This window comes from Molothrus ater, chromosome 7 (assembly GCF_012460135.2).
Source record: "Molothrus ater isolate BHLD 08-10-18 breed brown headed cowbird chromosome 7, BPBGC_Mater_1.1, whole genome shotgun sequence".
Classification (NCBI taxonomy): domain Eukaryota; kingdom Metazoa; phylum Chordata; class Aves; order Passeriformes; family Icteridae; genus Molothrus; species Molothrus ater.
Window position 1 is genome coordinate 24,899,535 of NC_050484.2, and position 15,330 is coordinate 24,914,864.

At 39.8% G+C, this 15,330-nt stretch overlaps 1 protein-coding gene across 1 annotated transcript in view; it reads right to left on the reverse strand.

Moving 5' to 3' along the window:
• Positions 1-15,330, reverse strand: part of CNTNAP5 (contactin associated protein family member 5) — a 410,063-nt gene that overhangs the window by 15,091 nt on the left and 379,642 nt on the right. The window contains exons 21-22 of the mRNA XM_036386345.2: positions 9,616-9,746; positions 8,053-8,137 (exon numbers count right to left, since the gene is read on the reverse strand). Coding sequence (XP_036242238.1) covers positions 8,053-8,137; positions 9,616-9,746 — 216 coding nt within the window. The remainder of the gene's footprint in view (positions 1-8,052; positions 8,138-9,615; positions 9,747-15,330) is intronic.

Genomic DNA, 15,330 nt, shown 5'->3' on the forward strand with positions numbered 1-15,330 from the left:
GTTCTACACATGGTCAGGATTTAGGGAAAAAAAAGCACCTTCTCTCAAAACTGAAATTGCTATTTGAATTATATAAACTTCTTTTTTTATATAAGAAAATACAGAGAAATCACAAAGCCAGCCCAAATCACACATTATTTTTGTGCTCAAGATTGGTGACTGTTATTCCATGGACCCAGAGGGAATTAGCTGGGAAAGATTTCTAACTATCTTTGAGTGTCTTTGTGGAAGTATAACACAGAAGAGTGTGGCTGTTCCTCAGCAAAGCAAGGTAAAGTACCCGCTTGCTCTCCCAGAGGCCTTACAGGAGAAATGCTCAGTTTGCAGAGCTGTCAGGGGCACAGCCTCTGAGCTGCAAGATGGGAAGGGAAACAGTAAGGCTTTGCCACTGGAAAACCTGCAGTCTTGCAGAAGTTCACTTTTGTTCTCTGAAAGTATGTAGGAATTGACTGCATTCAGATTTTTAATAAGATTTTGGCTGAGATGTTATAAAACAGACAAAGAATTGCTTCCAAGTTCCTGCAAGAAGGTTTGTATATACTAAAAGACTGATTTGAAGTATTTGCCATCTTTGTTGAATTTATAAAACCTTTTGTAAACATTCCTACCCTCAGCCTTTATTGTTTTCTTAGCTCTGACACAAAAGGTGAATTGGTTGCTATCTTTTATAACCAGGCAATCTAAGCTGCCCTGTTCAACCCCAATGTACAAAAAGTATAGCCTAAAGAAATAATGTGTTCCTCTCTCATGGTACACTAGTCTGAAAAGTCTAAGAGTCAGTACTTTTGTGGGCATTTCTAAGAGTTACATCAAGGGCCAGTTCCACGAGCCTTTTGTCAAAGTAAGCTTTGCATGAATGAGAACTCGGAGATTTGTTGTTGAAAGACTGAATTTTGAAAAAAAACCCAAAAAAACGAAATCAAAAGAACAAACCAAAAACAACCCCAGAGTCCCCTGGTAACAATTCCACATGTACAGATACACTTTTCTTTATCATAGAGCTTTGGGTGTGTGCCTAATGTCTGTCAGAAAGGAGGGCTTCCACTGTTCTTAATAAGAAAGCTGCACAACTTGGTTGTGAACGACTTGTGCTGCCCTCTGAATTGTTGAGAGGATAATGTAAATCTGTGATAATGACACGGTTAGGACATTCTGTCCTTTGGAGGTTTTGCATCACAATAAAATGTTTTTCCAAAAGGTGTTTTCACTATATGACACACTGCTCAGTGAGAAAAGCAGCTCGGTGAAGTTCTATGGTCTGTGCTGCAGCCAAGGTCATAAGAAACTTCAGTGGCCTTCCTCTGACCTGGCAGTGCTGGGAATCTTTCCACGCATTTCACTGGTCTGGAAAATCACACTGAATTGCTGCTGATGGCTTGGTTTGATCTGCTGACATTTTAGCATTTCATTTCTGTTCCCAGCACTGGAGAATAAGTTGTTTTGGCTAATTTCTACATGGAGAATAAGAAGGCAATCTTTTTCAGCATTTAGTAATTTAACTGCTCATTCTCCACAAATTAAGTTTACCCCTACATTTAGGAAGTAATTTTTGAGCTTTATCTGCTGAATTGTCCATAAGTTGGCCTGGCTTCTTGTTGGGTCCTGTAGCTGATCCCTGGAAGCTGTCTGTAATGTCACAGCTCAGCAAGCTTTATGTTGGTTTTCCATGTATTTACAATGGCTTTCCATAATAACAAGGATTAAGTCTAACATGTGGTTGTATTTTTTGAACTTTATAGATTGTATCTATATTATAGGTATCCACATAACTTATGTGCTGATTTATTCTTACTCAGAAAATCAGACATCCTGTTCATTATACACCTCTGCCACAAACAACACACTTGTTTTAAGATTTTAGATAAAGAAATTTTAAGTCTTCATATCTCAGTAATGGGAAATTAATTTTCATCATGAATAGAATTCTATGAGAATTCTCTTGGACCAAGAATCAATCTGCTCAGTAATGAAACAGCAAATTGACATAGTAAATGATAACAAGTAGGACAAGGTAACTGGAATCAAACACAAATCAAAAGTATTGTTTTTGTGCAGGGAGAGTGGGTAAAATACCCTCTTTCTAAAGATATCTTTGTGTAAAACAGGAACATAAACATTTTTCAATATATTTTTGTTATTTCCTTATCAACATTATTTTCATGTCACTCAGAAACTTAGACCGCATTTTGCCAAAATGCTGAACAGGACTGGCAAGATTATTTCTTGGATGTTGTCACCAGATCTGAAGCCATGACCTTGAGGTAAAAGACACTTGTAGTCTCCACACACTGCAGTGTCTCAGAAGAGCTGACTACAAGGCACTGTGCAGGTACCTTGAGAAATGTGCTGCTGTGTCCATCAACAAGCTCAGTAAACACTGCTGACATTAATCATCCAGTTAGAAAGGGCAGAAAGTGTATCTTGGGTTAGCCTGGAACCCAAAAATATAACTTTGGAATAATCTCATTTCCTGGTGTGAGTCTGCCACAAAGACAGTGGAGTGAAAACTACTGAAGTTTTTCCTGGTTACAAGTGAGGTCAACCAGTTTGACTCTTGCTTAATGAAAGCATGAATTTGAAAAGGGGACAGGCTTCAGACATTCCATGCCCTTCCCAAGCACTTCTGAAAAAGCAAGGAGCAGCAAGAGCAAAGTGAAGGCACTTCCTTCTCATGAGGCTCCCCAGGAATGAACAGAATGCCCAAACGAGCTCAATGAGCCTGGATTTGTTTTGTTGCAATTGAACATTTTGTGCAAGTGTAACATTTAAGGATTTTTGTTTCATTAGGCTTTGCATAGATAATTTAAGGCATGCATTTATTATGTTCTCTCAAGACAGCTTATCATTGAAAATGAGGCCCTTGGAGTTGTAATGTGAAATTTGTTAACATGTCATATTTGACATGTGAATCCTAATCTGTCACAACACAACCAGTCCTATGTGATTCTGCACGGGCTGAAAACAAAATCTATAAAAAGAAGAAAATATGCAAGAAGATGGAGAGATGATGTACAAAAGCATATACTGATGTACAATATATGCTTGTCCCAGAAGCAGACAGCTAAAGTCAACTCAAGTAGCAAGAATTCAGTCTAAAACTAAAATTTCTGGGTAGAAGCAGATGACCTTGGACCCTATTTAGGCAGCACTGTCTGCCTAAATATTAAGCATGGTGTTATGATCATAGGGTAAATGATATTGCTGGGGAAAAAGTTGGAATAGATCTGGCCTCTTTTCAATAGAGACTTCATGGCATTAGCTTAGACCTTGGATTGCTTGGACTACCTGGGGTAGCCAAAATATGCTTAATTTAGGTGCTTGCCATCTTGGTCTTTTATCTTATGTAGTAATTTCCATTTCCTTAATGCTTTACTGTACTACTAGGAGGAAAACCAACATCTTTTAAAGGCACCCTAAAATTCACCTAAGAGAACTTTGTTCACAGTATGGTCTAAGAAATAGGTATTTAGGGCAAGAAAAGTCTGAAGCAAAGAAATGAACTTTGCAGTCACCAGAAGAGTCCAGCCAATATCTCTTGCAGACACTGTTGTATTGTTTAAACTGTAACTTGTGATCTGGTGACCTTAAAAACAAGAATGTCTTTCCATTAAAAAAAAAAAATAGAAGAAAAAACGGACTTAAGCATTTTTCATAGAAACTCTCTAAAGGGAGGTACTTCTTTAAGGCAACTTTTGTATTTCAGAGTTAATGACAATTTACCCCTTGTGATTTAATTATCCCATTATCATCTACCCCTATATAATATTCTTGGATGAACTGCTCTGTGATCTCTTCAGTGTACAGATTCGATTTTCTCCTCATGAACTTTTAATAAGAAAAGCTATTGTAAAATCATAAGAATTGTACTGCACCTACAAAATTATTTTAATAAAATTACTTTCCAGATAAACTTTCTTTTATGTACACTTTATATCAAAGCAGAATGACTCAGTGGAAACTTGAGTGTGTTTTAGCTCAGGCTTTTAGAGATAAAAAATATCATGTTCCTGTGCTAAAATACACAATCATTTATGCTACCAGTGTGGGAAGGTCTGCTAATTGATCATTTTGAAGACACAAATAAATTAGCTCAACAATAATAGGTTCTAAAGAAATACTTGCAACATTTTTCTTCAAAATCCTCTTGAATCCTTTCACTGCTACCCTTTTACTCTGGTATTCCTACACAACTACAATATTAAATTGCTCAGACACAAATACACAGACAAGTTCACTTCTCTGCATCAGAGATAATTTTTCCCAGGGACAATAATGGTGAAAAATTTAGACGTGTTAGGACACAGTAAAAAGTTTTCAAGGATTCATTAAAGTAAACCTGCAAACAAATGGATTGTATTTTCCACGGGGATAGCAGCTTTTTGTAGACAACACCTTAATACATGCAAATGTATCTCTGAGATCAGAGAATTACAAAATGATTTAAGTTCAAAGGCACCTCTGAAGGTCATGCAGTTCAATCCCTTGTTCAAAGCAGAGCCAGCCTCACAGTTAGGTCAGAATGTTCATGTGGTTAAATACAGCAGGATGATCTCTGCAAGGAGCACTTAAAGTAAATGAACTGGGACTCGGGTTAAAATTTCACTGAGGCTTTGCCATAAAGTGTATGACCCATTTGGGGCCTGAATCCAGTACTCACTAAAATCCATGGAAAAACTCCCATTGATACCAATGAGCTTTGGATAGGTCCTTTTGTGTCCTGACTCTATATTTGTGAAGTAAAAATGACAACAAACTACAAGATAATAATATTTTTCTATTGCTGTTGGGTACAGTGAGGATGAATTCAACAGACATCTACTGGCTACTTGAATGATGCTTCCTTTTACTCCCTTGTCTTCAAAGCCACACTTATATTTAGATTGATCTTTCCAAGGCAGCTATATGGCCCCATTACTGTGTATCTGAAGAGCTCACAGCCTTTAATGCTTTTATCCTCCCAGCACCCCTCTGATACAGTGCTCTTCTATTATCTATGCTTTACTGATAGAGAAGGGAGATAGTAAAGCTCAGACTGGTTCCAGTGGGAATAAAATGCCTGCTTACCTTTATATCTGCACATAAATGGCTTACCCAAGGTCATTCAAGTAGTCTGTGGCAGAGTGACTGTCCCTATGTTTTGAATTCCAGGTGAGACTCCTCTGCCTAAAACAGAGGGGTTTTTTCCCCCAGAATTCACAGCTGCAGCTGTGAATAAGGCAGCCATTGGAAAAAAACATCATGGTTTGGAAAGGAGAAAAAAATACTAGAGTGTAAGTACCTAAAGAAAGTGTAATGGGGCTGGGGTGGGGAGGGGTAGAAGCAGGGGAAACACTATTATTTAAAAAACTGGTCATTTTATAAAAGTGCACTTTTCAAAAGTTCCAGCTGTGCTCAAATGGCTATCATAAGAAAATCTGGTGAGGAAGGAGTTCCAGGCTTTCATGATGTCCTGCTGGAAGACCTCTTTGAGATTTCCCAGTCAGTGGAAAATTAATGGTGGAATCAAAAAAGAAGGTGGTATAATCATCTGATTAGGCACCCAGGATGAGGCTTTTAGAGCAGACAAATGAGGATGAATGTGACAGGAAAGAAGAGAGACATATTTTTAGACGATTATAGCATGGATATGTAGGACATGTAGAACAGAAAATCTTTTACAGGGTTCTCTTTCAGTAGACACTTAAATTTCCTAATGAATACCTTTAGGTGTGCAACCCCAGTGGCATCCAAAATAAACACTACAGGAAGTCTTGGTCTACTCCAAAGCATTACATGCCTCTGGAAGTTTTATGCTTTGCTGAGGGCATGAGCAATGAGAAGGAAAAACTTGGCAGATACTGGATTAAGTCACCCATATTCACCTGGTGAGCCATCACTAAATGAAGCTATAGTCAACATTTTATCCATAGAACAGGATAAATAATGATTTAACATCCTTATGTAAGTTCCATAGTCCCAAAATGACAATGTCTAGCTCTCCTCTTTGTACAACAAAGCAATACTCTTAACGTTGTAGCAGTAGGAATTTCTGGTTTGGTTTTGCTTCTTTCCATCATGGAACAGTGTGTAACCTAAGTTTGGAGAAGATAAAAAATGGTGGAGAGCAGTTGGTAGACCAGATGGTTGTGTCACCATTCAGAGGGATGTTGACAAGCTGGTGGAATGAGAAAACAAGAGCACTGCATTTCAGCAAGGGAAATGTGAAGATCTGCACTTGGGTTAGAAAGAACCCCATTCAGCAGCGCTGGTTTGGGGCTGAGCAGCTGGTAAGAAGCTTTGCAGAGAGAGACAGCTTCCCATTGGGAGGAAAGCATGGACTTACTGGAGTGAGTTCACTGAAGGCTGCAAAGATGATTTAGGGACCAGAGCATCTCTCCTGTAAAGAGAGGATTGATAGAGCTGGGAGTGTTTATCCTGGAGGGAGAAGCCTGAGGAAGGTCTGTGATTTTCTGAGGGCACAAGGACTCAGAATAGCTACAGCTGTGGGATAAAACCTGGAAAATTAAATCCTAATATAGAAGAAACAGTTTGTGGAAATTCACTTAACATATGAAAAAGAAAATGGAATTAGAATTAGGCTGGAATTAAAGTGACTTGCTGGGATGCATTGTGTCAATTCCAGTATGGTAATAGTATTTCACCACCTGAAAGGCTAAATTTAAGGCTTTAGTGCCAGTACAGAATATGAACTATTGCTATACTAAAACAAAACCCCAATAAACTTTGGGGCAAGACAGAAATAAAAAAGGATAAAAGTCAATGGTGTTCAGTGGAACTGAATGCCTGACCTTTGGAGATACACCTGGGCTTTTTGGCTTTGCAACAATTTGCAATTTTGAAGTTAATCATATTTTTGTGACTCAACCTAGTTTCTCTCCATAATGCTGAGCTGCACCATGTCAGCTTTCTGGCTACATTTTTGAAGGTCTTTGTGCTACCTTCCATCTTTCTGGTAAAAAAAATCCTTGCTTTATTGACTTGGTGTCTATAGCTCGAGTTCTAGGTAGAGGTCAGGATGAGTAATGTTCTTTTAGATTTTTAGCACTACAGCTAAACATTGACGAAGTTGGAATTTTAGCTTAGCTCTGGAATGGGCTGAAAACTGTCAGGTTCCTAAACTTGTCCACAAAGGCTTGGAAGGCGGCTGCATTCTGAAAAAAAAACCATTATAGATAACTAAGGGGATAATCAGGTCCTGCTCTTAATCTACTTGATTAAACACGATGCAGAATGCACTATTGTCACTCTCCAGAGTTACACTGCACAAGCAGGCACCAGGGCATGTCTGTAGAGCCTGTCTAACTGCCAGTCCCACAGGCCTCGTGTGCTAATAATGAAACATATAAAATTGCAATGGTGACTCAGATGTCAGGCTTGATATGGAGGTCCAATTTGAACAAAGGACTGAAATATCTGTAAAGAAGGTTGTATTTAGAATCTTACTGGGAAAGAACAAGACTCTAACATAAAGGAATATGACATACTTGACAATAAAAAAGAGAAGTTCTATTTTCTAAATTTCAGGCAGGGTTTTCCAGGGCTTGTAATGGCTTTCTAGTGTGGAGGAGTAAAGATCAAAGAAACATGTACAGAACATGCAGAATTGTGGCCTAAGTGCCATATGCAATAGTCCTTGCAGAATTCAAATGGAAAAAAGACTGGCAGTGAAAAAAAGGGCAGAGAGGATGAAGGCTCCATTGTGCTGTTCTTATCATTAGGAAACAGAAATGGCTGGAGAGGAGGAAGCTGCAGTCAGCAAAATAGTATCATTAGGCTAAGATGCTGCCCTGTGCAGCCACACAGGCTGTATGAATCACTTCACTGGAGGGAGCAGTCGGAGCACTTAATATTGCTATCGATGCAAACAAGTAAAGCTGCCAAAGTTTTGCATTGATGAGATATATAAATAGAGTACTGGAATGCTCAGGCCAACTCTTCCAGCAAAAACCACGCAAACAAACTCCCAATTCTATCAAAAACCCAACATCCAGCACAGACTAATTCCAGCACTGCAGTGTCTCATGAATCAGGAGTATATTTAGTAGAACCTACCTGTGACCTTGCCCAAGGTGAGTGACTTAATGGCCTTGAAATCAATCTCAGAAAAGTTGTGTTTGAGTTTGAGAACTTGATCAACCTGGAAAAGGTCAATAAAATTACTTCAGTACAACACCACATGGACACCTCTAGATCTCATTGTACTCATTGTAAACTTCTGGGAATGTTCTCAGCTGCCAATCTGTTAATTCTGCCCCCAAGCGTGATTCAGTTTCTAAAGATAGCAAAGTGGATGTACTTTGATTTTAGCATGAGAAGCTGAAAGGTATACCAGAATAGTCATATAAAGGACTTTGAAGAACCTTCCCCTGCAGAAAAGCTTAAAATGTTTGACCCTGAAATCCTCCTGCTTCCCAAAATCCATGTCTAGTCACTTCAAAATACACTCAAAGGAGGCCACTCTAGAAATGTATTGTGAAGAATTAGTTCTGCACAGAAGAAAACCACAGAGCAGCAGACAATAGAAGACTGGTACTTGAGGAAAACCCTGGCTTTTAGCATAACCCTTCTTCTTAGATAATGAGGCCTACCCACTGTAGTTGTGTGATGTGTGATTTTACCACCCAGAGATGGAAACTGTAGAGAGAAAAAAATGCAGCACTGTGTGTTTCTATCTTTTCATTCTATTCCTTAAGATACAACCTCTCTATAGACTCTGTAGACTCTGCCACCCTTCCTTGTTAAATGATTTTTGCCCAGATCTAGCCAACCTGTTTTGCAATATGGATGGCTATAATTAGCCTTAGAAGAAAAGCAGAAGGAGCAGCAAGATGGCCCTCTTTGCCCTGCCTTCGAAAAACAGGTGATGCATGGGAACAAGGCAGAGGAGGGGCTTTGTCCCTCATGAGGTTGTCACACTCAGCATGGCTTGCTTCCAGTTTCTAGGATGGGGCACTGCCATGCACATGGTGACTGCACCCTGCATTCCCTCAGCTTTTCCTTTTCTGTGAGAGGATAAGGCAGATGGGGTCACATTCTCCCTTGGGAAACATACCCTAACCAAAATTGAATTCCTCAGCTTTTTTCTCCCTTTTGCAGCTTTTCCATGATCCCTACTGTGTGTTTCAATGGAGACTACAGATCACACAGACATTCCTAAGCCCCAGAACCACTCCAGTGATCCAGATGAACTTCTGGCCAAAGGTGTTTCCTAATTCACAGTTTGTCAGAAGCAAGGGAAGACCTTTCAATGGAAAACACCACTGTTGGGCACTCTTTGAATAGGGTCCAGATGGAGCTCTGCTTGAAGATACAGGGCTGTTCTGCTGCTGGATCAGTGTGAAACCTTTGCCTCCTGCCAGTGATCAGGCATTGAGATCAGGGAGTCTGATTCCCAGAATTCATAAATCATACAATGGCTCGGGAAGGAAGGGACCTTAAAGATCATCTCATTCCAGGCCTCTTGCTGTGCACGGGGACAGCACCCACTGATAGGTGCTCAGAGCAACCTGGCCTTGAACACTTCCAGAGATGGGAATCCACAACTTCTCCGGGCAACCTGTGCCAGTGTCTGTGGCCTGAAGTGCTGTTTAACACCCAGCATAAGCCATGCCATACCTGAATGACGAGCTCTCTGCCTTCCCTGTTAATCTTCACACGGTGCAGCTCTCGGTTGGCAAAATTTCCAGAGTCAATGGTGAAAATGAGGAGCCCATCCTTGCTCAGCTTGTATCGGACCTGTAAACTTCCTTAAAAGCAGAGAAAAATTATATATATAAAACCTGTGTCAGCAATGTGATATCATTCAATAACTTTCCACAACAAATAACCAATTTTCTTTTTATTGCTATGGAGTAACAAGGTTAATAAGTCAAGAAGAAGGTTGAAAGAGTTCAAGCTGTAATGAAAAGTGTGAAGAAAATAATGCACTGGAGGAGCTTTCCTTCCTACTGGGTTAACAAACTGCTATGGAAACATAAAACTTAATGAGTAACTAAGGCAAGTGTGTCTGTCTGCAGGTCAGACATTGAGCACTGCCACAGCTGATCTACATCATCCTGCAAGGGATCACTTCCAGCAGAGGGCATGCAGGGCTTGCACTGCTCTGCTAAACTAATAATGCTGGGTTTTTATAATTTCTTTTCATCCAGATGTAACAGACAACACAGAAGACAGTGACAACTGTAAGAATTATAACTTAATTCCAAACAAGTAAAGGCCTGTACTTATGTTATCATTTAGATGAAATAAAGAAGTACCTTTACTTCTAACATATTTCAAGGAATTAATGTAATTCATATAAAAATGAATGCTAAACATCTCATTCAGTCTTGGTATCAAAATAAGCATTGTGACTTTTGATAAATAACAGTACTGTAACAAAACAAAATGCACAAGGAAATGAGGAATCCAGTATGAATTTCAATCCTTCAACAAATGGCTACAGGAAATGTGTATAGATGATAGATATAGATGGATATAGATGATATTGATATATACACACATGGAGCTACATATGGCATAATCTAAAAGAAAAAGGATCTATTCTGGTAAAATCCTTTCAAGCATACTTTTCTGGGAATTAAGTACAGCAACTAAAATTCATGGAACGGTAGTACCATAGAGTTCAAAAGCTTTTCTGGTGCTATTTTAAACTGTCCCCAAAGAGAAAATAAATGCTGACAGCACCCCAACCCTGAGAAACGGTCCTGCATTTATTCCCTGTTCTGAAAATTGTCAGGAATTTTTCTACCTCTACACACCTCACAGTGAAGTTGGTAGTCATTCAAGATGGGACCCCTAATCCAGTTAAGATCATTCCCCCTCCTTTTCCCTTGCCAGGATGTTTTCCTCCTAAGAGCTGTACTTAAAAAAAATGTTTTACAAAATTCCGTATGTCCCAGATGAGCACTGACACTCTCTGGGATTTGTAGGATAGAAAAACAGCTTTCAAAATCAAGAGGGAAAATGGGAATGAACTACTAGGATGAAGGTTTTTTAGCTGATTGAGAAGTCTGCTGAACCAGGAGAAATTTTAAAGTGAAAATGAAAAAAAAAGCGATGAAAAGCATTTAAATTCTCACACATAGCTATGGACATTAGAGGGGAATTTGTGAAGACAGCAAGGTCAGTAAAAGCTGCTAAATTATTCAGCGTGATATTATAGGTCCCAATTCAGCTGCCCCAAATCAGAGTGAACAGCTCCCCACCCTCATTGCATAGCGAGGGCAAGGAGGTGCTGTCTATCACCATGACTGCCACACTCAAAGGTCCAAACTAAATCACCATCACATTATCTGGTACTGAGCAGAAGATGCATCAACAGGGATTAACAGTGTAAACATCTTAGAAACACTTTAGAAACACGAGAAACATGAGAAAAGAAGCCCAAGTGCAAGGAAGTTCTTCAGATTTGCTCTGGGTAGTGGGAGAGCTGATAGAAAGTAGAAAGGTTGACTGACCCTGACACCACAGCCAAGATCACCACACAGAGTAAGCTGGAACTAAAATATGGTAATCTAACAGACTGGTCCAAACTAAACTCATGTCTCAGCAGAAGCTGTTTATAGGCTGTCTCTTACCTGGAGCCTTTGAAAGGGATGTAAAGCAGAAAATGGAACAGGCCCTGGGTGTGGTCTGTGACCTTAAGTTTGTAAATGCGAAAAAAACTGCTCTTTTTGAAGGCTATGAACACACATGTGTATAAAATTATAATGATGTATGCAGGTGTATGCAGGTGATCAACAACAACAACAACCAGCACATCTGTGTTCAAAGGGAGCCAGCATGACATGCAGTCTATCCAGGCACTCAGCTGCAGCAAACAGGGATTTACCCATTGACTTTGTCACGGAAGCAGTGATTTTAAACCAGAAACCATCTGTTCCATTTTTTGGGAGACAATGGAGGAAGCTCTTGGCATCCATTGAGAACAGATCTTACTTTCTAAAGTGGTGCAATTTCACATTAAATCATGTAAAGAGATTGGTGAATGGAATTTTATTTTGTCAAATTGCTTTGAGTTCCAGTGGCAACTCTTTTTATGGACAGCTGCCCTTCAAAACTATTGAATTCAAGTTGGCACTTTGCCTGGGGTCAAATATGTATTAATTGAATCCAGAAGTACATGACCTTATCTACCATTGTAGATGAGAGCTAATTTTCACCATTGTATTTGAATTTTCACCATTGTAGATGAGAGCTAATTTTGCTTTGCATTCAATACTAAAACTTACTAAAACTTCTGTGTTCAGATTACAGAATAATTTTCCTGGCAGATTAAATTGCCATTTTATTACTTGACAAGCAAAATAAATGGATTGGTAATTAGGATTATTATTAAGAATTTTATTTTGTCCTCTGAATTTTGATTATCTGGTCCACTGACTTTCTCCATCACATCAGCCCAGTGTCAGAAACTGCAAATGGAAATCAGTGTATAAACCAGCTCTATTCTCCCTGTTCTCTATTTTGCATCATTTTTGCCTCGCAACAGGGGTTCACACTAATCATGAGCAGTGTAATTTCTGTCAGTCTTGTTGTAGTCATGTCTGTCATCCTCTTTTCAGCTCTCCATGGCTGAGCATGCACACCTGGAGTGTCATAATGCTCAAGCAATGCACAACCAGTTGCACTCCTTCCCTAATGTACGTTGAATTGCTGGAGCAATTGTTAAGTCAATAAGGGAGAGAGAGAAAGGAAAAGACAGAGATCCTTCTTTTGGCCTTGGGCTGGAAAATTTTAGTGGGCTCATTACCCAGCAGTATTAGGTAAGAGTAGATTCACACATGATGATTGTAGTTATCCATCCCCTTCATGTTGGAATGCTGCCCCTAGAGCAGCCTGAGAGGCGGGCAGGCTTGGCTTGGTCACAGAGTTACTGAGCACAGCGTGGCTTCTTTTCAGCACTTCCTGAGGAAATGACTGCACGTGGGCTGCCGTGCTGCTGGGATGAGACCACTGCCAGTGTCAAAGCTGGCTCTCTGCACATCACTGTGGGCCTCAGTCTGCAACCTGCAGCACTAAAATCTACGGTTGTGGGGCTGATTGACATCCCCCTGAAGAGATCAAACAACTAAGAGCCATTTTAACAGGATTCCTGGGGGCTCCCTTCTGCAGAGGGAAGTCCTGGGAAACAGAGACCAAAGGCCATGATTTATGCCATCCCATGCTGGTGACTAAGTCTGAGGTGGCTTTTCTGAAACAAAACACTCCCAGGACACTCTTTCAATGATGATGGAGGCCAGCACTTGTACTTGCTCGAACACTAATGATCAGTGCCAGCATAACCAACCTCCAGGCAGCTACAGGAACAGCATGGTGTCTTCAAACGGCTTCTTTTTTTCTGAGGATGAGCTGCTGTAGCAGCTCTTATGTCTAGTGGTAATAAGGATACAAAACTGGTCAGAGATTTCAAAGTGTTCAGTCTGAAGAACAAAAAAAAATATTCCCAGACTGCACAGTGTGAAGAAATAGTGTGGCCATGGTGTTACATATTCTATGTCCCAAAGCCGTGCTGATTGAACATGTCAACAGGACAACTGCCTTTCTTCTCTCTGTGTCTACAGCAGCATCTGAGTGGAATGTCAGAAATAATTTGGGGCCTATGCCCACCAATTTTACATTCATTCTGGACTGCCAAAGCTTGTGGCGAAAATCAAACAGTAATTTTTAAATCATCACCCAGAAAAGGGAAAATGTTATACAGTGTTCCAGCTCAGGAAAAGACTCCCTTGTTTGAAAGACCTCAGCCAGTGCTAGGTATTTGGCAACAAGATTAAAGCAGCTTTGCTAAAAAAGAAATCAATTATCAGGAATTTGGTCTGTAAATCCATCATTCTTAAGTCAAATTCTTGTCAGACATGTCACCAGGACCACAGGTCTTGTGTCATTTCATCTTGAAGGACCAAACAGCAAGGAAAGGAATGGCATCTGTGTGAGACTGAGACTTCTCTGCAGGACTTTTATTTATGGAAACCGGTTTTCAACGAGCCCAAATTGAACCCAATGACTCTCGCCAACTTCAACAGCACTTTTTAATGACTTAAACTGGCTGGAGCAGCTGGTGAGACATCTTGCTCTGCTCAGAGAAGCTGAGGTTAATTCAGGGAGCACATGTGGGTGGCACATGTAAAATGTACAAATTTATCACCATAGTGTAACATCACTTACACATTTAAACCAGTGCAGCTGACAACTCTGGCTTGGGGTAAATGTGCATGTATGAAATAGTGAAACACTGCATTAGATAAAAGGGCACTGGACAACCCCTGCATGTCTTGCTGCCTCAGAGCCACCCAGGAAAGTGTTTGGGAGTAACAAAACTTCTTACAGCTGTCTCAAATTGGCAGTCACCCTTGTTGGACTGCTAGACTTTAACTACACCACCACATGCATTCTCCAGACTCACCCAAGCTGTAGCTGAAAGAGAAAATAATTAAGGAAAGCATAAATTAAACAAAGGGTGGAATATATTAGTGAGGCTACTGATGTTGCAATTATGAAAAAAAAAATTAAAAAAAAGAAGTATTGCCTCAAAAGCCATTTGCAGCAAATGAGGTATAAATGTTCACTCCTGATTGCAAAACAATACATGACACTTTTCAATCATCTCTACCACAAAATATATCTCTGGGAATTTGCAACATTTAAGTGTGGCCGTGTCCCTCTTCATAGCCTAGATATTTAAAAATGAACCACTGTTTTCTCAGTTAGGAGCAGCTGGCTTAGAAACATGTTCCTTAATTAGCAGCTACTCCCCAGGGATATTTACTCAGTAAATTTACTCTCCATTGGAAGTGCTGCTGGTGATTTTAAGAACAGAGCCCATCTCTTCAGTGTCCAGTGGCATTTAACTAAGAAAGTACTTGCGTTTATTTAGGAAGTGGCTCTTGCTATTTGTTTTGCATAGAAAAAACAAAGAAAAAAACTGTTGAACATGTTTGCTGATTTCACTACTCAGCTATTACACTGCTTAGACATTACTGTTTCATAGGGTTTAAAAGAAAAATCCACCACTCAATTTTTTGCAGTCTCTTCCTGTAATTAAAAAAAATAGGAGATTATTTGAATGCCTCTCACTCAATGCTTGAGACATTCAGGACTCAAGGATCATATTCAGGCCATCCTCTATTTAAGAAAAAAAAAAGAAAAACAACACTTGCTCTTCACATTGCATTTCTTCAACTTAGAAAAAAACACACACAGCAAAAGGAGACTATCCACTGAGGCCCATGACCTCAGTTCACTCTACATTCCTGCTAGACAGCTGGACCCAGATTGAGATTGTCACTTAAACATCAATAAATGTAGCTGGTTCCCTTACGTGACTGA